Here is a 26,775-nt window from a genome sequence, read left to right as displayed (position 1 = left end):
CTGTACCCAAGGACTTAATTGGAACGAAGCTAGGCTTTTAAAGACTGAAGAGAACAAATTTGATAGAAAAGTGCGAGAGGCATTGGAAATCCAATTCCGTCAGACGGCGCCACATAGTGACCATGGTCTTAATTTAGACGATGGTCAGTATGTGACATCTAGGTTTTGGAAGCCAATGCTCTCGCACATTAGGGAGAAGACACTACATTGACTTTTTTGACGTCAAAAAAAGTCAAGGTAGCGCCTTCAACCGTTTGTATTGTTTAGACCTGACGAAGACCTGCACCAAGCAGGTCGAAATATTGTTTACACGAAAAAATATATACAGAATGACCATTAAAATGTTATTTAAAAAACAATAGCAATCGATTATATAATGAGTGTGGTGTTTGGTGGAAACCATCAGCCTATAAATTGCGACGAAGAAAAAACTCTGTCTTCATTCCATGTCTAGTGGTCTTTCATTAAAGATCAATTAAAGTTTGGTTAAAATTGTGTCAGTATAGTATAGTTTGTACTGATATTATATTGATTAAATGGGCGTTATCCTTGGTAAACTGCATGTTGGCTTTAAACAAAGATCCTCAACCTATAGTATCATAGCTTGGATAAGAAGCATTTTATAAGAATCCATTTTTTGCTGACTTTTTTTTCTTTTGAATTGCTGTATTGTGCTTATAACAAGCATGTAAAAGTTGAGGAATATCAGTTAGTCAAGTAATATAATTCAAGCTATTGTTGTGCTTGTTCGTATTACAAATTTTGTCATAATAGCAAAACATAGCATTAATTATTTTTAAAACAATATATTTCAAAAAACAAAACTTAAGCTGCATTTTCTTTTAATCTGCTCTCCAGTGAACCTCGTTTTATTTTGTTGTTTTACTGTTTTAAATTAGAAATTTTGATTGTATACACACAAAAACGCTTGAATGGCGTGACGTCATATCTCTTCAGGGTGAGTGTACTTTGAGATTGCGATATAAAAATGGCGTGCTTAGCAAGCATCTTTTCATTTTATCCACAAGTACCGTAGAGTGAGGTGCTCGCTGAGAAAGATTATATAGAGTCATAAAATGGTAATAGAGTAATACGGGTTATGAGTATTATATGGATGGAAGGTTATATTAATGTATAGTTGATAAAATCGTTCGTTTAAAACGGCGATAGATGTTTTGACTGGTAATATGCTTATTGAATTATTGTTCTGAGAGTTTAAAGAACTTTTGGAAAGTGGGAGGAGTAATTCCTTTCGTTATGTTTACAAGGTATTGATGTTATATAGTGTGAAGTAGTATGTATGTATCAATACGACTTTCAGTCTATATTGGGGTAGCTTGGAAGAGCGCGCGAGTGAGCGTGTGAGTGTGTGAGACACGCTATATTGGTTTACTGTGGCTTACGAAAGTTTATTAAAGACCGCCTTTACAATGAGATGGAGAGGAAGGAATATAAAACGACATCAATCAGGAAAAGGTCCTCTCATTTCACTACTTGAGAGTTGAAGTACTGACTGAATGAACTATCATTGTCTTGTACGCATGCGCTGTTTACAAGACAATAATGTGACATAAACAGACAACCACTTCATTCGACGTGCTTTGGGTGAAAGGGCACTTTTTTGAAAGGTTGTGAGTGTAGTATCATGAGGCTAAATGTTTTTATTTTTCTTCCATAGTGAACAAACAAAAAACACGAATAAAAATATTACATCAAAAAGAGGCTACAAAATGAATTTCAGCGCAGTCATCACACTTTTTACCGTGTGTGTTCTTCAACAAATTGGAAACCTGAAATCGATGCCGACCGAAATGGAACCCGAATCAACCGATGTAGCTACTCATGTTCGCCCGATTCAATTATATTCAAAGCAAGGTCAATATGTAGCGATATCTGAAGACGGACAAGTTTACGCAACCCGGAACCGATCAAATGAAGATGGTAAGTTTCCCCGATTTTGATCCGTTTTTTTTTATCATAAGATACGAATACATTAATCCTAAGATTTCCCCGATCATCATATCTTAAAACTGATGAATTTACGAACTTTGATGACATAAAAATTTTGGGTGAGTTTCTCGGATCGAAAATTTTGATGATACTGTATAAAAACGATAAAATAAAGTCGAAAAGTTTATCAATGAATACGCAGAGAAAAAGATAAAGATTGATAAATATCACTTAAGACGTTTCAATTACGAATTTCTTTGTAACAATCTAAAGCACAGCGTAATGAGTATAGAATGGTAAGAATCTCTATAAGGGAAAATCTTAAATATGAATGAATTACCAAAAAAAGAAAATTTAAAAAAGAGTTGCCATGTCGAAAAGGAAATACATAGTTAATATATTAAAAGATGTCATTCTTGATGGAGACGTGCTTTATATAATTTCGTGTGTATGGCAGCAACATTAAAGTAAAAAATGTTACATTTTCTTGAACAAATTACATTCAAGTAATAAAGCAAGCATTACATATCACAACATTATTGTACATATGTTGGTTTAATGAATTTCAATCATGTTGTCATTATTGAAAAATGCTCTTTTTTGACATTTTGTAAAGTAAAGTAAAAAACCGCACACGCAAAATACTGAATAGTTATTGCGTAAAAAGCACATTAATGGAACACCAACAAAATTATTAAAACAGGTGCATGAGAATTTATGGTTAATTTGAAATGAGGAAAACCTATCCAAAAATTGACCTTTTCAGCCTTCTATCAGAAAGAGTGAATATTCGAGAATCATCTTTTTCCACCGATAATTTCTGTAGCTTTTCAAATGAAGGCTCGATGGCGAGTCGATTGTTACTAAGTGTTTAGACCTGGTAATATATTAAGGGACACCAGCGGAAGAAAACAGGAAGCTGAAGAGGAGAGCGAATAAATAAATAACTTTTTATGGTATTTGCATTTCAGCTTAGCATTGATTGTAAATCAACCATATAAAGACAAAAGGGTGATATAAAAACCCAGCGTTTGTGCATTTCCACAAACAATTTTAATGACAAGAAAGCAAAAGCGATTTAGAACCCTAAAAAACAAAAGACTTAGAGTTATAAAAAAATCAGTCGCATCAATGCTATAGAGAAAAAGGGGTCAGTTTGTTTTTGAACTCAACAGGAAGCTTGGAGTACATTTTTGAAATTTATTCAACATAAGCCTTTTTGATTGAAAAGTCATACGACCGGAAACTCACCCAAAGATCTTATTTATTATTATTAACATCTCTTTTATCACCAAGAAAATCAATGGTATATAAATATCTAAAACTAAGTATAAAGCTCTTTCCTTTTATGTACATTTAAAAATTTTCTGTTTTCGGAACAAAATATATACTATGTTTACTGAAAAATGAAGACTGTAAGGCCGCCCAAACGGTAAGGAGATAAAGAGAGTAAGATAACAGTCTAGCATGGGAATCATCAAAGTGTCAAAATAAGAGGCCGGCTGAGATCATCAGCGAGGGAATCGCCAAGCAACTCGAAAAAAAAAAAAGCCAGAACAAGAAATTACGGGGAATCAGAGTCTGCAAAATGTATGAACGATGGAATCAAAACAACAACAGAAAATCTAGACTGGGCTGCCCGTTCTAAAAAGATATCATTTCAAGAGAAAAGGTGGAAGAGAGAATATTGTATGTTGTAGATATAAGAGCAAGGCAGTGAGAAAATCTACGACCACACAATATTTTCTTCCAGCTTAGCTCTGAATGAAAGTCTATTTTCAAAAATATGCCAATTTTTTATATAATAAATGCATTCCTCAACTTCATCAGAAATTTCAATAACTTCAGTTTTAAAAGTATAACTTTTATTCAACAGCAATGTGTAAATGTTCAAATTTTCTCGATTTATAATTCTGTTAGTAGAGTGTACGTAGCTGAAGTCTATGTTCATATTCGTAGTTAGTAGATGAAAGATGTATGGAGCAACTGATTTGTTGTGAATGATTTGGCTGAGTAGCCTAAGTCTTCTGCTATCTATGAGGGTGGTAATGTCAGCTAGGTTGTATAGTTTGTTCAGTAAGTTCCTTGATCGTTTAGATACACCGAAAAGTGACTTAAGACACATTCTTGCTTGGGTATTAAGATGTTCAGCTTCTGATTTTGTAAGAGTCACAAGTTCTAGACCGTATAGAAGTTTGGGTACAACAATGCTATTGAAAAGTGTAACAATCTGATTGGGATGACACAGTCGAATTCCAGCTGTGATAAGTGAAGTTGCAACGGACCACATGCTAGCTATTCGGTCAGTCTTATGTCGGTCGAGAGAGATAATGTTATTTTTCAGTTGCCAGTGAAATCCAAGGTGTTTCAGTTCATTTTGTCTATAAATAATGGTGTCATTGATACGTATATAAGGATTTTGTAGGTAGTTTCCAGAAACAGTGAATTGAGTTTTGCTTTGGTTATATTTAAGACAGTTGCTGATGCCATGGTTGATACATTGGTCGATCATTGTTTGGAGATGTGAAAGGGTTGGACTCAATAGGATAATGTCATCTGCGTAAGCTATGATGGCGGTATGAAGATTGTTCGGAAGGTATGTGCCAATTTCGAGAGACCTGATGTGTTGAAGCAGATCTTCTGTATAAATGTTATAAAGAAATGGAGAAAGAATGCCACCTTGACGAACACCCTGGGTTAGTGTGAAGGGCTTTGGTGATTGATGAGAAGCGTAATGGACCACTGCTGTCCCATTCAGATATAACTTGACAAGCAGGGCAACAATTTCATTTGGAATGTTCTTTTTTGCCAGTTTCGAGAAGAGGGTATTCCAGTTACAGCAGTCAAATGCTTTCTCAGCGTCTAAGCTGCAAATGTAAACTGGACTACCCCTACTGTTGTAATGTTTAATGGTGTCTGAGATGAGAAGTTCTGCGTGGAGGGTTGACGAACCCGGAACAAAACCAAATTGTGAGAGTGCATGGTCTCCAATTTCAGGACATTTCACCAGTACAACAAGTTCTAATAATTTAGTAAGTATCGGGATTAGACTGATACCACGGTAATTGTTTGCATCGTTCATGGATTTCTTATATGATTTTACCAAAGGTATGAGAATTGATGTTGATAGATGATGAGGTAGCTTTGGTGATATAAATAGCTTGTTGACAAGTCCTGTGAGATAGGTGATGAAAGTGGTATTCTTGGCACAAAGGAAATGCTCTGCATTGATTTGGAATGGGTCCCTGGATTTGCCAAATTTGAGTTTATCGAGCGCTTTGGTTAGTTCTGATTCAGACACGTTGAAATTGTTTGAAAATTTACTTTCAATTTGTGCTAGTAGTTCTCTGAGTTTCATATTGCTTTCATCATTGTCTATATGAGCAATACGAGGCGTATTGAGGAGGTTATCAAAGTGGTTGTGAAATTCGTTTGTAATGTCAGTTTTCTTTGTTTTCCCATTTATAGTGAACAGTTTTTGATCTTTATTTTTCAAGAGTCGAAGATTTTTCCAGTATGATTGTGGTTTTATATTCTTGAGTTTATCTGTGTTGATATAATGTTCTACTGTGGCATTGTTTTTTGCTCTCCTGACGTGATAGCGAAATATCTTCCGTGCAAATCTATACCGATGAAATGATGTACTAGATTGGTGCTTCGGGAAACCTTCATCTCTCCAGTAGTTAAACATGTGACGAAGATTGTTATGGGCCTTGCGGATTTCATCGTTCCACCAAGGTTTGGACTGAAAAGTGTATGTAGACTGTCTGAAATCAATACAAGCTTCACTTGCACAGGTGCGAAGAGCGGAATGAAGTTCGTCGATTGCATTATTTGAATTGAATTATGTCATCATCAAAAAGCATATTAAAACCTTTATAAACCACTGCAATATACGTTCTCAATTAATAACTGCCCATTTTAAAAGGCATCGTGTAATACTACTTGCAAAAATAAATGCGCACAACTCTGTCCGAAAACACTGACGTCAGCATAATATCATAAATTTAGATTAGTAACCAACTTTTATCCTTCTCTTTTACAGCTATTCTGGAAATGCACTCATACAGTGTGAAAGAGAAAAGTATCAGGCGTAGAGGAAAAGGACGAAGTTGGTGGTTGAGTATTAACAAGAACGGTCATATTAGAACCCGCCGTAAGAATAAATCCGACACCCGATTTCTTGAACACGACGACGGATTATGGCTTTGGTACCAAAACAAAAGACATCAATTTGTCTTAGCTTTCCGTAAGAATCTTCAACCAAAACATAAAATGGACGTGGCAGTCGCTGTTAAAAACACGAAGAACAAATCCACAAGGTTCCTGATCTTTAAAGTGCCACAAAATATGCAGACTTTTCAACCAGGCCCTTATGCTGGTCGAAAGAGGTGAATAAAAGTCATGGGTGGAGGCAACACAGTGTCAGAGACGTAGCTGAAGGTGTATAAGTATGGCATCAATCGTAGATGGAAATAGCGTATGACCATCAGACTGAGCTCATCAAAGGGGATTTACAATTCCGTATGTAAGCCAATCAGATCACTTGGTGAATAGTCATAACGTCGTCCCTAAAGCCACGCGACTGGAGGTAACCATCAAATCAAGAACACATTATCCAAAGGAAAAAATGCCATTTCAGTCAAGGGCGATTGGCCATTTTGATTTATTAGATTCGTGTATCAACAAAACATTGGGAACATTCTAAAAATACGAACTTTTGTTTTATGTATTCATTAGAGAGTAATTATTTACCAGAAAAAAACTAAAAAGTGAAAGCCCTTATTAAGATTATTATTTTTTTCAATCGAAAGAAAGTTGTAAAATATTTTTTATTACAAGAAAATTATAATGTATTTAGTTGTGGTGTCCCATAGAAGATTTAATTATTACCCTACACAATATAATTAAAATAATATATAGATTTTCTTGTGTTAATAAATCATTAATTTTTGTAAAAGTGTAAATAGGACAGCCCCGTTAATTTTAAGTTTTTTGGGTTCCTTCAATGCAGAAATAAATGAATGTCGAATAAAACACTTTCAACTTGTCCAATCCAAAGAAAATTCATTTGATATTTTTTATATAAAAACTTATTTGCTTTAAATTATTTTATTATCTAATACATCCCCTTATAAATATTATTGTGAAAAGAATATCGCCCTTGTAATTATATTTTTTGTATTTTAGTTTTATCATATTTTATTAATTAGTACTACAAGCGAGTATTGTAGATGCTAAGCCCCAAATCCCTAAAAGAGTATAATTATTGCATAACTTTATTAAAAGAACTATGAAATTATTACTAGTGAACATAAAAGAAATATAAGTTATGAAAATTAATTGAACTTTGTTGCTTTTTTATGACCAGAAAACATATATTAGATCCCACATGCAAAATTTAAGATAAGATTTATTTAATTTATAAAAATTTACATAAATCCTTTCAAAGTGACTCGTTGGCAATTATTTTGAACAAAAAATTCAAATCAAAATCACCCCAGATATCAACAGGGGTTTGCATCGTTAAGCCACGCAAAATAAGGTTGAGAAGTTCTTTTAAAGAAAGATTTTCATTTAGAGACTGAAGCTGACAATTTAGTTGTGTTGAGTATTGAAACTGACGATCGAAGGTCGAATGAAGTTTTACACATTTAGTAGAAAAACTGTTTAAGATGACAGAATCAAGATCTGTTCTTTTTCTTCTTAAAAACATATTAGGGAGAGGATATTTGGAACGGATGAGGGGGTCTATCAACATCAAAGACACAAAAACCGACATCTAAACTATTTTAGATGAACCCTCTGTGTGTGAGTGGTGTGTGTGCGTGGTGGAGTAAGAGTGTGTGAGTAAATCAAACGTAGAGATTCTCATTGAGAAATCTCGACCATTACATATCCGCCGCATTGTTTTGAGGAGTAAGTAATCACACACAATGAAAGGGTAATAAACCTTTCAAGAAAAATACTGTGGTAAAGTATTGGCAAATGTTGTAAAGAGTATGTACGTGACGAGTAAGGGGAAAAGAGGCAAAAAAGAGATTTTCTCACAACTTGTTTCAGCCCAAAAGAAAATTATCTTGAAAGAATTCAAAAAAGGCAAAAGTAAGTTTTTCTACCTGTCTTTTTCAGTCACAAGGTCAGGGCACACCAAAGATATCGTACTAAGTAAACAAATCGTACTAATGCTTAGCAATCAAAGGAAGGATCGAGGGTAAGTGGAGCAATCCAGGGTGAAGGAGTGGCGCCCTCCCCTACCTTCGAGTAGATAGCTATCGGGTCGCCTCCGACTGCACTCACAGACTTACTTTTCAGCTATAGGAGAAAATTACTTTACAAGATTTTTGACGAAAGTTCAAGTTTTGAATACTAGACGACAAAATGCAAAAGGAAGTACGATATGGCCAAGGAAACCGAAAGTAGCAATACCGAAAAAATCATCGCAACACTATGCAACTCTAGTCTAAAGTAAATGTTAAAAACGGCGCAACCTCAAAATAAGTATTCAAGGAAAAGTAGGACCTAGCACTCTCGATTGATTACCGCCACTATTGATTAGTGCTACCATCTGGGTACCTCTTTCATAAAAACTTCAATCAAGATTTTTTGTTCGCCGGAATCGAGGTTGAAAGTTGCAAAAACAAAGAAAGCGGAAGGTTCAATCCGTTATTCTATAGGCGGCGCAAATCCTAAAGCTTCACTATTTCTTGATTGAGTTGAGAAAGGTTGAAGATTCCTCTCTAACCCTTCAGGCTTTTAAATAAAATGGTTAGTCCTCAATACATTGCAGAATTCACAGCGAATATTCACGACTGTGAAAGAAAACTTCAAGCTGTAAATAGACAAGGCTTAAACTGCTGACAAAGTGTCATGAACTGCAAGGAATAATGTGCAACGTATTTCAATCATGAATTGAATGAACCTTAAAGCAGCTTTGAGCTACCTAAATTTAAATGACCTTTGATTGTAAATTTTCTTAAAAAAGGAAAAAAATACTTCAAAAATTGATGAAGGGATCTGTTCTTTTCTGGATGAATAACGCGAATGAACGCGTAAATAGATTTACAGCGACTTCGATTGATTGTAATCACTCAAAAACAGATACTTGTCAATAGATTAAATTACGACATAACAGCCCATCAGATTCCTTTGACTGGCATGTGAGATCCCACTTTGAAAGAAATGTCACTTGAGATTCAAAATCCAGAAAGGGGATGAGGGGACTGCGGTGCAAAAAATCAACCAGTTTGATGGACCAGATCTTTTCCTTCTATGGTCAACACTATATTTTAAGTCCGATTAAAGACAGTTATAGTAAACAGTTTGAGATTTAAAACCGTTAATCACACAAAAGTTGAGATTTACACTGAAAAAAAACTAAAAGCAACAGAGAGTCAGGTAGATGTAACCGTTATCTGACTTATCTGGCAGTTGAAGAAAAACATCGAGTTACATGCAGTAAATTTGCCAATAATCCGCAGTATAAAGTAAACAAAGATTTACTCTATATCAGAGATATAATTCTTTCTACGATCCTCCAAAAGCAGATTTCAAATTTCAATAGATAGAAAATGCTAGATTGATGCTTTTGAAAAGAAATTTAAGATCATGACGACATAGTGATAACCGTCGTTTGGTGCAAACCAAACCCTGCTCAGCTGTTTTCAGAAGAAACTTTGTTAAGACAAATCAAATCAATAAATTGAATGAATGCGAAAAGCAGGGACACTGGATGAAATGAATAAATGCAAAAAGCAGAGAGTTTGACGAATTTACATCGAAATTGGTACACCCAACGGCAAAGGCTACAACGCGCTATAAATCATTTGAACCGAGAATTAGAAAATGCCAGAATAATAGAAAGTTGACATTTGCGAATTTGTGCATTTTTCCTTTCCCTTTGATGAGACTGCATTCCACACAAACAGGTCAATCGATAAAAATGCCGGAAATTAGGCTTGACTCTCAGTGCTTGACCTTTTTTACGTCACAAAGATTAAGTTTTCGCCAAAATAGTAATCCGAATAAATAAAATGTTCGATGTGAGCCAAGTTTATGTTGTACTTTTAAGGTTTCAGAGCTAAAGTTTGGGTAGAGGTCTTTCCTGTTTTCATGTTCAATCTATTTACTATATGGTAATATAAACTTACCAAAATTGCAGTTAAGTTTAAAATGCAGTGAAGAATATTCTAGGAACTCTAGACTTCAGGCGATCATTAAAATTGACAGAGGGTAATAGTCAATATCTTTAAAACTCATTTTTAATGAATCAAAATGAATATGGGGGGAAAGAACTCCAAATATGGACTGATGTGATACTGTAGTCGATATCGTGTCAAATCTTAATTTGTTAATTTTGAAGACCAAAATCCAAATAAGAATCTGAGGAAAGTAAAATACCTTTAACTTGGCGGATCTTCTTTTGAGCATTAGTATTTTAATAGAGAGTTAGTAGGCGTTCTTCACACGGGGTTTTGAGACCATAAGGTAATCCAAATTTCAAATTCTGTAGAAAAAAGAAAGTAAAAATTGATTATATTAAGAAAAGCGATCAATAAATAAAACACAAACAAAGGCAAACAAATTATGGAAGGAAAATTCTATGTTGTGCAATATTAGGATTATTGGGAGTATGTGATCAACTGTTGTTTTAAATTTCATTGATTTTTTGCAAACAAACTGTCAAACGAAGGAAAAATGTATTGATTTTGTTTGACTATGGGACAGGTTTCAGTTGGTTAAAATATTTTGCATGTAGACGCAACATTTGAATCTGTGCCTGATGTCTAAGAATCTGAAGTCGATGAAAATGCGAAATTGTCGAAACGCAGTATACGCCGATTAGCGAAAAGTTTAAGATCATTTTACTTTCCTTCCTTCCTTGTCCGGAACTCCGGAACACCTAACAACTTTTGGAGCCATTCCCATTTTACATAGTAATTAAATTGCCATAAAATGTTACATAGACAGCTTCTTGTCTAATTGACCAAATTTTAAGTTTATTATAACTCGTTCAAAGGCAAAAGGAAGTAAAGCCAAGAAAACTTTCATCAAAGAAGGCCTTTTGTGCCTATGCATTTCAAATTCGAGTTTTCAATTTTCATTCAAAGGAGCTTAGAAAAATAACCCTGATAAAGTTTCATCGGGATAATAGTAACAAATTTCAAAAGAAAATGAACTGAATAAAGTTTTGAGTCAAGCAAACAAAATTGGGAAAATCATGGGAGAGCTAAAAAGTTATTGATCATCAGTGCGAACTTCCTATCTTGACGCCATGTCTGTTGGCAAAGTTTCTAAAAGGCGGCTCATTAAACAGTATCCAGCCGTTTGTATTTCATTTCTTTAAATCTATACAAAGTAGCAAGAAAAAAAATTCACCAGATACTTTTTCTATTACCAAAGTTACTCACTATAACTACCCCTTTTTGCTAAGGAATTTGAAGAATTCTGCACGACAGGGTCCATCTATTTGGATGGTTAGTTTTCCACAAGTGCTGGATTAAAGCCAAGATTAACCTGAAAATAGAAGCAAAAACATAGCTGGGTGTTTTTTCTTTAGCTTCAGATAAAGGAGACCGCTTAAAGTGCCATTTCAAGAGTTGATATGTATGGGGTACCAAAAATATTATTCTGACTTATGACTGGTAATTGACCACTTCTTTCTTTTTTGTCAAATGAGTAATTTAATTGACAACGAGATTTCAAATAAATATGATATTAAAAATTGAAAGTAGGTGGTTATGAAAACATAAGAATATTAAAGATCGAAAGTATATCGGAATATTACAGTAGTTTACTTTATACTTACAGTAGATATTCTTAACCTTTAACATACGTAAAACTAGCTAGGAAACCAGTGACGCCTCTAAAGTAGCATCTTAAATTCTGTGGAAAATCAAAATAAGTCTGATCACTATTATGGATAATCTGTATAGTTAAATACTTCATCTAAATAAACCTAGTACCAAAAAAAAGGATTAAAGTGTGCGAGTTTACTAGACGTCAGTTGCGAGCTCATCGATGCAATGAATTCAAATACTTAAGGTAATTCGGGCCAAAGTAAAGTAGTACCATTCTAGATTCTTGCAGCTCTTTGCAAAATGGAGAGAACTTCTTCAAGGCGGCGATAAAAGAAGTTTTATGGAAATGTTTGTTTTAATGGTTGTCCGATTTTCGAAATTCAAGAAATTTCTAAATAATGAAAAGGGAACGGAATGAAATAGGCTATTAAAGATTATTGCCATAAATAAGTTAATTATTCTTATAGATTGTTATTTAAAAAAAATTACAAATTCAAATTTCAAAAACTAAATAATCTTTATCTAGTAATGTATCTAAAAAACTAAACGAGCAAACTCGCAGAGGAGGCTTTTCAGTGAAACTTTATCTACATTTTTTTCAGAAATTCAATGAATGGACGATAGTAAAAAAACATGCTTATTAATGCAAAAATATCTAATACACAGCCTCTCGTACAAGGAATTTTAGGCATATAACGATGCGATGAGATGGTACTTGAATTGTGTTTTGCTTAAGGTAATGGTGACAAATGATCCTCTCATAAGGATTAAAAAAGGGAGAAAAAAATGATAGATCGAACATTGTGAAATCTTTAATGATGAATGAGGGCTTATGGAATTTTTACGAAGTACACCACGGGAAAATAGTATGTTAAGTTTTGCATGACGAAATTTTGTTCTCAAGATAAATAGGGTCCACCAACAAACACCTCTCCCGACAACTGTCAAGACAACAGTCTCATTATACTCAGCCAAAGGCTTTTTTATAGGTGCAATTTTTTCTCCTTTTACACACAATTCTGTATTTATGGTTGAGAAATAACCTGCTTAAATTGAAGAGCTTCTCAAGGGTTATACCAATCCAAGAACAGTAGTGAAAAGGTACACATTACCAGAAAGAATAACACCCAGACACGAAAAGTTGCACTATTTTTGATTGCCTGTAAAGAAAAGTTAAAGAATTATTGTAGTAAGAATTCAAGAGTCAAGGAACAATTTTTTTGATCAGTTTCAATTAGCCTGCATACTACATCATTTGCTTTGTACAAATAATATCTTATTTTGATGTAGGTTAGCCATTTTTGATCAGTGTAAAACTTAAGGGAATTGGAATCGAGGAAAATACATTCGAATGACGTTAAAATCTTTCTTAAACTGTAAATTAAACCGTCGAAAATTTGTGACGTCAGTCGAACCTAGTCAGTTATAAAGATAACTTATCTTTTCATCTTCTTTTGGACAAGAGTTGGTAAGGTGTAAGGAATGTGATTGGAAGTGAAGCAAAGAAAATAGGAAAATGGTGAGCAGAATCGGATGATAGGTCAAGACACAATAATGGTAAAACTAATCACTTCCAAACTCATCCGCAAAAATTTTGAATTGGGAAACCGCAATCCCACTCAAAAAAAGTTGAAGTTTCGTTTTTTAGAAATATGAGTATTTTGTTTTGAACTTGCATTTATCCCTCTCGTATTTTACCAAATATACACAAAGGTGTCGATTCCCATGGTTTTGAAGAGGTATTTAATGAGGTAATTTCAAGTAGTGGGTTTCGAAGAATGCTTTATATTTAGAATCCAAAAACCATTTATTGGAAACTAAATGTTCAAAGCTGAGACAATTATGCATAAGAATAAGAATATGATCTCTCGCAGAGCCAAAGTTACCACTTTTATATTATATCGAGAAAAGTATAGGGTATTTTCATTAAACTTGATTATGTGAGACGACTGTCACCCCTGCTGGTAAAATTATAAAGTTTTCTTCCAAAAATGATTTTTTCGAATTGGGGAACATTTGAATAATCAGTAAAACTATAAAAAGCATTGTATCGAATTATTATAATTATAATAAAGGATTTGTGTCATACCTCTCGTATTTGTTCATTACCATCGTTGACATTTTCCGTGGTAGATATGGCTGTATTGTGGATGGTGTCGATCTGCTCAGACTGTAGAAATTGATAGGAGGTCATTATGATCTTTTTGGTGATAAAGGTAATGAAAATCAAGATACTATTAGTAACACGGTTGCTCAGCAAGCCTCACCACCAATAGCAATACGGTTTTTACTGACCCTGCATATCTCGTATCCCACCTCGAGACGACCGTGCAACAGATTTATCCCGTTGAAGTCCATTTGCATGTTTTTTTAAGTACGAGAATTTTAAAGACTATCCAAGTAGACACTTATATTAAGGAGAAAACTTTAATAGTGGGATCTGTGAAAGTGACATTTTATAGAATCCCGATTGAAAGTCTTTCTCAATCCATATATACTCAAGAAAATTAAAAATTAAAATGATTTTCTGATGCGGGATGATGATGAAAATTGCCCCCCCCATCCTGTTCTCTCGGCCTTTTGGATGACATTTCTAATTTATATAGACTGATATTTTCTGCTTATTTCGACAATTTCTTTTTCGATTTCATATTGAATGCAAGAGGAAGAGGGAGAATGCTGATAATTTTTCCTTTCAACAAAAATAACCTGAAATAGTGTTTACTTCGTGAATTCTAAACGGTGATAGCGAAATTGCAAATTGAAAATTAGTCAAAAGGTTCGAACGCTTAGCAGCTAAGTAGTGTGAATTAATAAAGTTTTTTTGCAGACGTGAATGTTCTACAAAGGCTTTAGCTCTCTACTGAAAGCTTGGTATGGTAATATCTCCCATTCACAGACGTCAATCCTACCAGCTGACCGGAAAACCAAAAGGTCATAAAGCTTATATCCGGACACTTGAAAAGAATGAAAATAAACGCAATGAATGTTAGTTTTACTATCCATCAAACATATGTCGCATGAAAGAGAAATTTACGAGGAGGGAAATAATGTCCCACCGCATTTTCCCCCCACTTTTCTGTTTTGAAGCTCTCACTGAAAGTGGACAGTGTGAAAGAAAAAAAGCCACAATAAATCAAGACCAGTGCCAAATGTTGATGTACACGGATGCCAATCAAAATAAGTCACTTATAAACAAGACAGTGCTCTACATTTTGAAATTTACCCAAAATTTTCCTCTTTATTTCTTTGCGGCTGAATCCGAGACAAAAAACTTAATACAAAATAAAAAGAAATTAGGAAAGTTTTTACGGCGATGCAAAAGAGAACTTGAATCTTGTGACTTTACAAGAAATTCACGTTTTTTTCAACCCACGTTTAACGTGATACAATGCTCTATTTAAAGAACTGATTTTAACGTGACTCAAAAGTAAAATTCGATTTTTAAAAATGATATTGTTGTTTTTATCTATGTTTTGGCAAGTGCTCCACCAGAAGACCGAATTTAGAACAAACTACGTACTAAGAGTAACTTCCGAACGCCTTTATTTTGGTTTGCTTTAAAAAGCATTCTGTTTTTGTTCATTTTTTGTGGGCTTAAAAATGAGACTGTTCCAAGATACATTTTGCATCGACTATTCACACAGGATATAGTTTAGGAAAAAACAAACTCTTTTTTAAATCACCAAGTCAGCTTGTTACACCCTGTTAGTCTTGTAACAAATAAGGATTACGTAATAGAATTAGGACTGAATTTCAAACATTGTTGATTAAAGTGTACACAATGTGGTAAAAAATTTTTATCGAGACTTCCGAAATATTACATCAAACCGATGTTCTTTCGATTTCTTTATATTCAAGGCATATGATCGAAAATGGGCGAACTCAAAACACAGTAAGTACGATCAGTATGAGTAAATAACCAGATCAAAGAGCGATCAAAGGCAGTAGGAAAGCCTGTGTCAAGAAAGATTCTCAATATGAGACAGCTACCTGAGATAACACCTTCTCATGAAAAATTGCTTGTAGTTGCCCAATCTCCATCACTCTACCTTCAATATCTCTGTGAAAACAAAATTAAAATTGTGTTACACTACAACAAAACGAAGAACACTTTCTCGACAACAGTATTAAAAGAATGAGTTTTGACCTAGGTAGAATAAAAAGGTGTTTGAAAATCAGGCTTAAGAAAAACATGCACAGATCTATAATGCTCCTGGACGTTCAAAGAACCCATACCTAGGAATCAATCTGAATTTTGTGATTTCTTCTGTGAGTAAAACTGAATTCAATATCCTACTTTACAGTAATTACATAAATTTCGTTTTTTTCAAATTACCTTATCTCTTTAACCAAACTGTTCATCTGATTGTACAGAGCGTCATTCTCCTCCTCAAACTTAAAAAGAATTTTACCTTAATTACAAGCGAAGCCTGAGTTGGCAAATCAAGTTCTGTAGGTTTTTTCCAATCAATACAGTCAATACGCTACGCAAGTACAATGGGCATAACTTTGGGCTAGGAACTACACCTGTTGCTAAAAGACAATTTGGGGTTTTCACTAGTAGTTTTGTTTTGTGACTGGAAAAGGATGCTGAATTCAAATGCTACTAAGGACAAAAGGCTAAATTTCGTGAAAATGCAGCAAACTAATTCAAACAAAATACCAAATAGCATTTTTTGGTGTTTAAAATCCTTTGAAATTTTATAGAAATTTTAATGAAAATGATTACAATCGTGGAATTCCTAGCAAACAAGTTTTTCCTGGAAAGATTTCTGCAGAAATTCAAATCTCTTTATAGCCGAAAATCTTTTCTACATTGATTAGAATTGCTGACTTAAAGCTATAATAGTTTTCTCCAAATGACTTTAGAGAATGTCATTTTTTAACGACGTTATGAATTTCTTTTTCAATATCACTCAAGATTAGAATCTATCTTACGATTTGTGTTTCTTCAGCAGTGAAATGAAATTCTTCCCTGTTGCTCGTTTTCTTTTCCTCTATCAGCAGCAAGTCTGTTTCCCCTCCATCCTCTTTCTTGGGGGGAGAGGTCAAACTTTCTGAAAAATATAATAATGTGAGTAGACTCTTTTAACAGAATTATGTTGGAAAATTGTAAAGCATCTCAAAATTACAATTATGAAAACATGGTAGAAAAGAGCTTCTTCTGGCATAGTAAACCTTTATTTGTAGAATTTCCAGGTTTTTGTGTTGTTTTTTCTGGAGATTCTTCTGTTTTATTGGCAGCCTTCCTCCTATTATGTGGTTTGAGTTTTGACCTAGAAAAAAAAAGAATAAAAGGTGTTTGAAAATCAGGCTTAAGAAAAACATGCACAGATCTATAATGCTCCTGGACATCCAAATAACCAATACCTAGGAAAACATCTGACATTTGTGATTGCTTCTATGAATAAATGTTAACATATTAACAGTTGGTACACAATTTAGTGAAACTGAACCAAACTTAATTATTACAAAAGACTCTCTAAGATTTGTAAAAGAATTTACTATATCCAGTCCCTTGGAGTTTAATAAAAAAGATTTCATTTGACCTGTACACATGTTATTTCTAGTCAATCACTTACAGCCTTTTTACGTCAATAGCTTGCTTTACACGATAAGCCTTCAGTTGACTGTAAAATTTGCTGATTCCTGAGAAAAGTACAATTACAACAATTGCAATTACATTTATAATACAAATTCAATCCATTTAGATTAAGCAAGAAAAGTGCAGGATTAAAACGAAAATGCTCCATAACAATCAAAAATAATTTCAAAAAAGTCTGAAGATAGAAACCACCAATATTTGAAACTATTGAAAAACTATTGGTGAATGGAAAGGTTATGAAAAGTTTAGTGCTTTGGTTTACATACCAACATGGTAAGATTCGATGAGTTCCAAGACAGCGAGACGGTGATCGATCTCATCTTTACTCAAGCTTGATTGATTTACTGCAAAAAGAACAAAATAGAACTATTATATCAATTAGGAAGTCGTCTTTTGGTGTCATTAACCTTTGAGCTTAAAAACACACGCTCTCGAATTCTATAATCTACTATTCGATGCACTCCATTATTCAATGACATTGAAAGTCAACATCAACAAGAAACTCTCATTAACGGGGTTCTACTATTCGACTAAGGGAGCGTCTTTTATTCAATATGAAAATCCAAATCCCCTTGAAAATCGAATTGGAGAGCACTAACTGTAAAAGCAAGAAAGTACGAGAGGTATAATTATCTACTAAAAGATGCCACCATTGCCACCACAACTTGTTTTCAAAAAAACAACTATGCTACCTGGATTCATCCCCGCTCGAAAATGAAGCATCAGATCGACCACTTTATTACCAAGAAAGAGAACTTCAAACATGTAATGGATGCAGGTGTTACCTTACCACTTATCGATTCAGACCACACTGCGATTAAGTGTATATTACGTTTCATTGTTCGACTAAAGAAGAAATCTTCACCGAGAGAACGTTTAGTTAAGGCCGGCGCAAATGAAGCCAACATTTGATCCAACATTTGAAATTTTCAATGTTGGATCAAATGTTGGCTTCATTTGCGCGCATTGAAAAAACCCAACTTTTTAAGAAATTTTGAGAATTCTAATGTTGGATGATGTTGGGTGAAGTTTGCTCGCGATCAAACTTTTCTTGCAACATTTTTGACAAAATGTTGCCGATAACTAATGTTGGGTCCATTTGCGCGAGTTTTGACCCAACATTTGATTAAAACCTCCGTGATGAGTGCAAAACAACGACGGAGGGATTTATTCGAACGTTCGAATGTTCGAAATCGAACGTTTATGACAGTTTTCGAACGTTCGAATTTGCGAGAATATTTTGGGTGTGTCATCAAAAATGTTTCAAATCATTTCAAAACAAAAAGAGAGAGTTTACAAGAAAAAGCAGCGATGAGTTTGACTGGAGAGCAACCTGCTGAAATAAATGATGCTGATGGACCTAAGAGAGAGAGTCTGGAGAAAAAGAAGAAGAAAGCTCTCAAGGAGAAAGAGTGGAGTGATGAAGAAGTAACACTGTTAATAGAGGCGTTTGAAGCCAACCCTTGTTTGTGGGATATGGAGCATGCAACATACAGTAAACGAGATGTAAAAGAACTGGCTTGGTCCAATATCTCAATGACTTTAAAGACACCCGTCTCGTCAATCAAGTCTAAAATGAACACTCTGAGAGCCCAGCTCTCTCGAGAAATAACGAAAGAGAGAGCAAGTTCAAGTGGGCAGTCGGCCGATGAATTGTATTACAGTACATGGATTCACTACGACAAAATGAAATTTCTAGTCCCCATGTTGAAAGTTTCCAAGAGTAGGGATACCATGAAGAGGAAGGCAGCTGATTGTGAATCATCAGACGTGGAATCTGATTCGTGTCCACCAACGAAGAAACAAAGTATTGCCGAAAAAAAACTTGAACTTTTGACTAAATGTACGGATGCTTTGGCATCAAAGTCTCGACCTTCAGAAACCTCGTTAACTCCTAAGGTTTCGAATTTTGCACTTTATGTAGATGAACGATTGAATCAAATGAATAGTAGATTGAGAAAATTGACCGAAAAACGAATTAATGACGCAATATTTGATGCAGAAATGACTGAATATCAACCCCCCGAACAAGCTTTTCCAAGATCATTTCCTGTTCCACCTACTTCTTTGTTCCCGCCCACTTCATTTATGGAATTTCTACAGGGATCATCAGGTCAAGTAGTTCCAAATAATAATCAATGAACAAAAATCTCATGAACGTTATCGTTTAATTTATATTTGAAAACGTAAATATGTTTGTTTTTTATAAGAAAGTACTTGATGATTTTACTTTACATTAACAATATTTCCATTGCCATTCTACAGCTCCTTCATTGATAAAATAGTCCATGAATTTCTCTCTAACTGATTTTGCCGTAATCGAAGAATTATGGCCAGTACGAGGGACTTCTAAGGGATAAAGCGAATCTGCAGGCTCTTCAAGTGAACGCCATTCCCCTTCTGAAATTTCTCCATTATCCAAACAACCATCGACTAAACTGGGTGGACGGTATGCATTAGAAGATTTAGAGCTTTTCATCAACATGTTATGAAGTACAAGTGTAGCAAGAATTATATCTTCGACATAATCGGGTTCAAAATTTATGACAGTGAAGAAAACTCTCCATCGGCTTGCTAAGATGCCAAAAAGATTTTCTGAGATTCGACGGCCTCTACTGTGTCTGTAATTGTAAATTCGTTTTTCTTCGTTCAACCCTTGCTGGGGAAAAGGCTTCATCACAAATGGCCTTAGTGCAAATGCATCGTCTCCCAAAAAAACGTGCGGGACACTTTCCCCTGAAGAGCCTAATTTTTCTCCATTAGGAAGATCGACTGTTCCATCTTGAATCCCTTTCATTAGCGAAGTCCGATTCCAAATACCCGAATCATTTGCTCTCCCCGGGGTTCCTACATCTGCATAAAGACATTCGTAATTGGGACCAGCAACAGCCAAAAGAATAATAGAATGGGTATGCTTATAATTATAATACCGCGATCCTTTATTTTTTGGTTTTATAATTCGAATGTGTTTCCCGTCCACGGCGCCTAGAGCATGGGGATAGTTCCATCTTTCTTCAAAACATTTTGCAATCTTGGACCATTGGTCTTTGTTTTCAGGAGGCATCAGGAACTCGGGCTCTAATCGTTCTACGATAGCATTACAGCAGCCCTTGATGATATATGAAACGGCAGTTGCACAGATTCTGAATTGAAAGCTCAGAGACTCTAAGCTTTCTCCCCGGGGGGGGCACTCAAGGTAAATGACCTACCAGACGTTCGGCCCTTAAGGGTAGGTTTTTCATAGTTCAGCTAGTGCACTGTAAGGGTAGGAAATTACAAAACTGCACTGAACTGCACTGTAAGGGTAGGAAATTGTGATAAAAGGCCAATTTTTTGGTAAAATTGGCACAAAATTGGTCAGTTTTGGAGGAAAAATTCCACATTTTCTTGGACAATTGAAAAAATTTTCGCCCTTACGGGCGAAAAATTTGGAAAAACTGCACTGTAAGGGTATGATTTTTCATGGAAATTCACTGCACTGTAAGGGTCCGATTTTAGAAGCCAAATTTTGGGCCGAACGTATGGTCGTTTTCAGATCGAGTGCCCCCCCCGGGGCTTTCTCCAGTGGCCAAATATCGTAGGGTCAAAGAAAGTCGTTCATCAGCGTTGATAGGTCTTGTTCCACCAGATCTTTCTGTGGGTGAAATAAGATCCGAGATCTTACTGAGAACGAACTGAAAGTCACGTACGTCCATCCTAAACATATCTCTGAACCCTCTATGATCCTCCAAAATGAGCTCTTGAACAATGTTAGTAAAATAGCCCTTTTCCTTGCGCCGTTTCAACCATTGTCTTGTTTTCCCTCTTCTTGGCTTCTCATCATCAGAGTCAACCAGCTCACTCAAGAGCACAACTGCCGTGAAGTCTTTCACCGTTGCCGCCATTATGGCAAAGAAAATCAAAATGAAAATGTTGGACGTTCACCTCAAATGACTTTTCATGCAACATTCCAAAGTTTGTGACGTCATTCGTTCTTGCAACATTCAAACCAACATTTAACAAAAAATGTTGGTTTGAATGTTGGCTTCATTTGCGCCGGCCTTTAAACTCGATTATACCAGACTCAAAATCGTCTCCGAAAGAAATCGTTTTTGTGCCAAGGTTAAAAACTTATATGATGAGAACACTTCTATTGATAATTCCTACAGCAAGGCTGCTGACGCAATCATGAAAGTATCGCATGAAATGCTACCCAGAGCCAAAAAACCCTCCCCTGGCTGGTTTCAAGCCGCACAAAATAAACTTTTACCTCTTATCGAACAAAGAAATAAGGCTTTGATGAGAAAAATCAACCGACCTCTTCGTTCAACTACTCAAAGATTACACACTGCACGCAAAAGCCTCAAAAACGCAGTCTCAAAAGCAAAGAATGAATGGATCGTATCTCACTGCAACGAATTGAATAACGTCAATAAAGGAGGTACGAAACGTTTTTGGGACACTGTAAATAAACTAAAATCTGGTTTGACTAAAGTTAAAACTAGTAATGAACGAGCTATGAAAAAACCAAATGGACAGTTATGTACAACGCCTGAAGAAAATGCCACTGTTTTCCAAAGTCATTTTCAACAACTTTATGAGCGGCAACCTGATTTTGACGCCTCAGTATTGAGTTCACTTGTTTCTAAAAAAACTGTTGAAAATCTTGATTATCACCCAGATGGTGATGAGATACGAAAAGCTGTCCGTAACCTAAAGGAACGTGCTCCTGGTGATTCTGGTATCACTCCTCAAGTGTGGAAAGCACTGGTCGAAAATGAATCTACTTTTAAAATATTACAAACAATAGTCATTGACTTTTGGGACTCTGAAAAGCCCCCATCTGAATGGGATACTGGTCTCCTGAAAATCCTTTCAAAAAAAGGAGACCTCAGCCTACCAGGCAATTACCGTGGCATCACGCTTCTTGAGTCAGCCTATAAAATCATTGCGATCATACTTCATAACAGGCTCAGCCCGATTGTCGAGTCACTCGATCATGAACCCCAATGTGGATTCCGTCCAGGCCGAGGGTGTTTCGATGGCATCTTTACAGTTAAGATGGCCATGAAGAAAAGAAGGGAACACGGCTTGGAAACCTGGATCCTCTTTCTCGATCTTGTCAAGGCCTTCGACCGAGTGCCACGCGAGCTACTCTGGGAAGTTTTGGACATCTTTGGTGTACCTGCAAAGTTAATTCGGCTTTTGAAAGCTCTCCATACCAATGTTGAAGTAAAGTTTGTCGTTAACGATATTACCAAAAGAATCGATAGTATCATCGGTGTTAAGCAGGGTGACATATTGGGGCCACTTCTTTTTATCTTCTACCTCGCTGCTGTTATGATAACGTGGCGAACCACTCACCCAAGGGAAGTTTCCATCTTTTGTACCAAAATGGATGACACTCTAACTGGTCGAAACCCTTCAACTAAAAATTGTGAACAGTTTGCTTTACCTGATTCAGAGTACGCCGATGACACTGGAGTCCTATTCACCTCCAGAGAATCTGTCGAAATATATTTACCGTTATTGATTCGACACTTCTTGAAATTTGGTCTTGAAGTACACGTTGGTACTCAGGAAAAGAGTTCAAAATCAGAAATCTTATTTGTCGCTGCTCCTAATCGTGTTTACGCCGACCCAGCATCGTTCGATAATTCTGACTTAACCGATGTTAGAATTAGTGATGAAACATTCATACCAATTGTTAAAAGTTTTTGTTATTTGGGTTCCATGCTCACTACCGATTGTAGAGATATGTTAGATGTTGAATCGAGAATCAAGGTTGCTAGTAGTGCATTTGGTGCATTGAAAAATTGTATATTTACCTCAACAAGTATTTCGTTTGGTGTCAAAAAGTCAGTCTATGAATCTCTTATACTGGCAATCTTATTGTATGGAGCTGAGCATTGGTGTTTGACCGAAGCTACTTTTCGAAAGTTACGTGGATTTCATGCGAGATGTGTTCGTACCATGTGTCGTTTGAATTTGAAACATACGAGAATCCATAGGATATCCACTACAGATCTCTTAAATCGAACTGGATTACTCGCTATTGACATTTATGTCATACGCCGGCAACTTCGTTGGCTAGGGCATGTTGCTCGAATGTCTTCTGACCGTCTTCCTCGTAAAATGTTAACGTGTTGGGTTAATGAAAAGCGCCCTCGCGGAGCGCCTGATTTTACCTATGGTCGTGGTATTTACAAAAGTTTAAAGAAAGTCGATGTTTTGAAATGTGAATGGTATGGGAAAGCTCTTGATCGTGTTGAATGGAGAAAAATTATTTATAATTTTAAATAGGCTATATTATTTTGCACTTAATGTTTTCGTTTTTACTATACTTTTTTATTTGTCATAGCGCTGTGAACCCTAAGTTAAGTTAGGGCCTATTCCCTGTGCTAAGGGAAGGTTCACCTCCTCCTCCTCCTAAAAGGTTGAAAGAATTATAGTTTCACTCAGTGAATCATATCACCATTGGTGGAAAGATACCTGAGGGTTTGAGTTTGTGTATCGCTGTTGAACAAGATTTGATGAAATTCTGTGCATCTTCATCAATCTGATCACGTTCTTCGTCTTGCATTGAACTGCTGAATGAAAGGTGGCTGAAAAACAGGAAAATAAATGTTTAATCGTGTTGTTTAGTCCTTATTTTACTTGAAGAACAGAAAGTTGTTTACTATGTTTCTTAAGGAGAACAAAATTTCAGTTGAGTTTTTCAATCCAAAATCAATCCAAAATAGCAATATGTTTTCTAGCAAAATTTAACTTTTTCTTGTTTACAAGCAAAAAATAACTAATATCAATCTAAAGTAACAATAAAGTGGTCCCAGCTCAAAGTACTTAGAAAAATCCCTGCCGCAAATCTTAAGAGTAAATTCTAAATCCTCAAAACTAACATTGCATTTTAGATAAAATTCCTGATCCAATAAGGATATATTTTTTTATATATTTTTTGAAGCCCAAGTTTTCGTTCTCTAAACATTAGATATTTTGAGGTCATTTAAAAATTTGAAGCTACTGCAGTAACAAGAAAATAGAATTTGTGGCAAAAAACTTGGAGGACATCTTTTTTTGAAAATCATAAAAAAAACAGCAATATTTCCGCTTATTTGGTTTTTGGTGAGGGATTCACTATTTATAGTCAAGGGTACCAAATACCCCCCAAAAATTGCAATTGATTACATGGAAAAGAAATTTACAATTTAGTATATGATTGCCACTGCCTGCCACTGCAACAATTTCTTCTCAAAAAACTAATTCTCACATTTTCCCTCACTGCTCGAACACATTCATTTTAGATAATTTCTTTTCAAATCAGCTATCTGTAGTTTTTTGATTAGCATTATATTCTTACAGCCAAGGCTACCATTTTATTCGAAAAAAAAGATTGTTTTAGTCAGTTCGTTTAGTAAGATTAATTAATCAAGAATTAATTTATGATAAAATAATTTGTTGTGTAAACTTTGTGTTAGAGCTACAAATTTTCGGTTGTTATTTCGAACTTAATTGTGTGCTATGCTTCTGCCTTACCTGAACTCATCTAGATAATCAGACTGACAATCAACCAAGAATGTTTTAAATTTTGTTATTCCGCCAACCTGAAATACGGCAGAGAATAGATCATTATTTAATATATAATTACACTTATTCATTACATAGTCTCAACTTTTCATAACCCAGTTTCATTAGTTTGCCTATGATGTGGGCTGGTTGGAATAGAAAGAGACAACAGGAAAACTTAATAAAGGTTGCGGCCTACAAATTATCAACTATTAAAACAGTACCACTTCAATGGCCTTTGAGTTGAATGAGACTTCGTCAGACTTTTTCTTTTTACTTCTTGGTAGTATATCACTTGTGGTGTCAACTTTATTCCTTGTTTTAGCTGCTTTCACACAAGCTTTGAACACTTTTGTTATCTCCATGTATATCTTAAAAGTTTTAGATATCTAAAAAAATAGTTAAATCAAAGTTATAATATGGATTCTTTTTAGTCAACAAAATTATTTTTTGAATCTGAAAGAACAGAATGAACTTTGGTAAGGGTTGTTCCTGGTTGATCTCCAAGATAAGAGAGCCAGAAGAGATTGGCAAAAGTCAACATCATACCCAACAAAGAAGTGTCGCCAACAACACTAATTTTGAAATGTATCAACCAATCTATGAACAGGAATAAGAGAATTCAATGGATATAACACAGCTTGCACACATCAGTGTGCAACCCTGTCATTTTTGATTTTTTAACTAGAAGGCAAATAAACAAATTAAACATCCTGCAGAGTGTGTAGGTTTAAGCCAAGTAACGCCCGTGATTCCCTCAGTTTATAAATTTCTTTGGGATTTTACAAGTTGTTTTGAAAGAAAGAGGTATTTATTTTTAATCAAGAAAGTGAATGTGAACCTTGTTTTGTCGTTCATACTTAAGTACAATGTCCTTGTAAAAATGGTTCAAAAATTAATTTGAATAGTACAAAAATGATGTATAAATTGATAAATAGCCACTGAGAGATTCATTAACTTTACTCCCCCAATTTTTTTCAAAGAGTGACATTGATGGAAATTGTGAAAAAAAAACTCTGGTTTACCCACCCCATCCTTGCTGAAAAAATGAAAATTGAACAATTTAAGCCCATAGCGAATCCAAGCTCAGACCCCAAATATGTAAAATCCTTGAAAAAGAATCCTCTAACCAGGGCATATCAATCGAACTGTTCGACTACCAAGTTTAAGTTTAAGTTTAAGTTCTCTTTCGCTTTTTGTAGTACTATTTACAGTGAATAAAAACCTGAGAGTGAAAAGAGCTCATAAATGGGAGCTTTCTACGCCACTCATCAGTATAAAATCCTTTAAAAATATTACAGGAAAGCCAAACTAATCGAACTTGATCAAACTTAATATAATAGAACGATTGGTGCTCGATTACCAAACCAAATCGAACAGTAATCAAACCAAGAAATTTCGATGACTATTTGATTGATGTTCAATCCCGATTCAATTATAGTTTGGCAAGTTCGATCATAGGTTCGATAGGTTCGATTGCTTTGTGTATATATTGAGGCAACTTAAAAAGGGGAAGGAAAGATGTGAGAGTTTCCCAAAGAAATATTATTTATCAGATGTGATCCCTGTCTCATGCGAGTGGTATTTTAACTCTCCCGTCTCCCTGTATCCCAACAAAGGAAATACATATTACACCCCTGTCTCACGCAAGTGGTATTGTAGCCCTCCTGCGTCCCTGCCTCACAACATAGGGAATACACATTACATCTATCTCTGTCTCGTGTCTGAGTGGGATTTTTTACTTTCAGTCTTTGTCAATGACAGGAAATAGATGCAGATATTACATTCCTAGACTAAGAGTCCATTTGCCACTTTTAAACAGAAAGATACCGGGTGCGCCACAAAAAAGTTTCTCTCTTTGAAACTAATTTTCTC

The 26,775-nt window shown here is 35.2% G+C and overlaps 1 protein-coding gene and 2 long non-coding RNA genes across 4 annotated transcripts in view; 1 reads left to right on the top strand and 2 right to left on the bottom strand.

Annotated features, from left to right (window-relative positions):
- Nucleotides 1-11,629, bottom strand: part of LOC136817395 (uncharacterized) — a 33,884-nt gene extending 22,255 nt beyond the window's left edge. For both annotated transcript variants that reach the window (XR_010848078.1, XR_010848077.1), the window contains exons 1-2: nucleotides 11,361-11,629; nucleotides 10,351-10,456 (exon numbers count right to left, since the gene is read on the bottom strand). This is a non-coding gene — a long non-coding RNA (uncharacterized lncRNA). The remainder of the gene's footprint in view (nucleotides 1-10,350; nucleotides 10,457-11,360) is intronic.
- Nucleotides 1,126-7,293, top strand: LOC136817394 (uncharacterized). The gene is made up of 2 exons (XR_010848076.1): nucleotides 1,126-1,941; nucleotides 5,996-7,293. It is a non-coding gene; the product is annotated as an uncharacterized lncRNA (long non-coding RNA).
- Nucleotides 11,630-12,263: 634 nt separating the features above from the next.
- LOC136817391 (syntaxin-18-like) lies at nucleotides 12,264-25,310 on the bottom strand. Its single transcript, XM_067073736.1, has 11 exons — nucleotides 25,125-25,310; nucleotides 24,871-24,938; nucleotides 23,830-23,942; nucleotides 17,625-17,702; nucleotides 17,336-17,402; nucleotides 16,932-17,029; nucleotides 16,692-16,810; nucleotides 16,090-16,148; nucleotides 15,744-15,813; nucleotides 13,840-13,920; nucleotides 12,264-12,910 (listed from the first exon to the last, which is right to left on the bottom strand). Exons 1-11 carry the CDS (start codon nucleotides 25,263-25,265, stop codon nucleotides 12,815-12,817), a joined length of 990 nt encoding a protein of 329 aa, XP_066929837.1. The 5' UTR covers nucleotides 25,266-25,310; the 3' UTR covers nucleotides 12,264-12,814.
- Nucleotides 25,311-26,775: the final 1,465 nt, after the last annotated feature.

This window comes from Clytia hemisphaerica, unplaced genomic scaffold (genome assembly GCF_902728285.1).
Source record: "Clytia hemisphaerica strain Z4C2 unplaced genomic scaffold, Clytia hemisphaerica genome assembly, whole genome shotgun sequence".
NCBI lineage: Eukaryota > Metazoa > Cnidaria > Hydrozoa > Leptothecata > Clytiidae > Clytia > Clytia hemisphaerica.
The sequence above is the reverse complement of the archived record's forward strand: the minus strand, read 5'-3'. Positions and strand labels throughout refer to the sequence as shown.

Coding starts and splice junctions, on each gene's coding strand:
- LOC136817391 (XM_067073736.1), bottom strand. CDS start 25,265: ATGGAGATAACAAAAGTGTTCAAAGCTTGTGTGAAAGCAGCTAAAACA. Junction 17,030..17,335: donor GCTATTGACGTAAAAAGGCT/GTAAGTGATTGA, acceptor TTTTTTTTCTAG/GTCAAAACTCAAACCACATA. Junction 16,149..16,691: donor CTGCTGAAGAAACACAAATC/GTAAGATAGATT, acceptor ATTCTTTTTAAG/TTTGAGGAGGAGAATGACGC.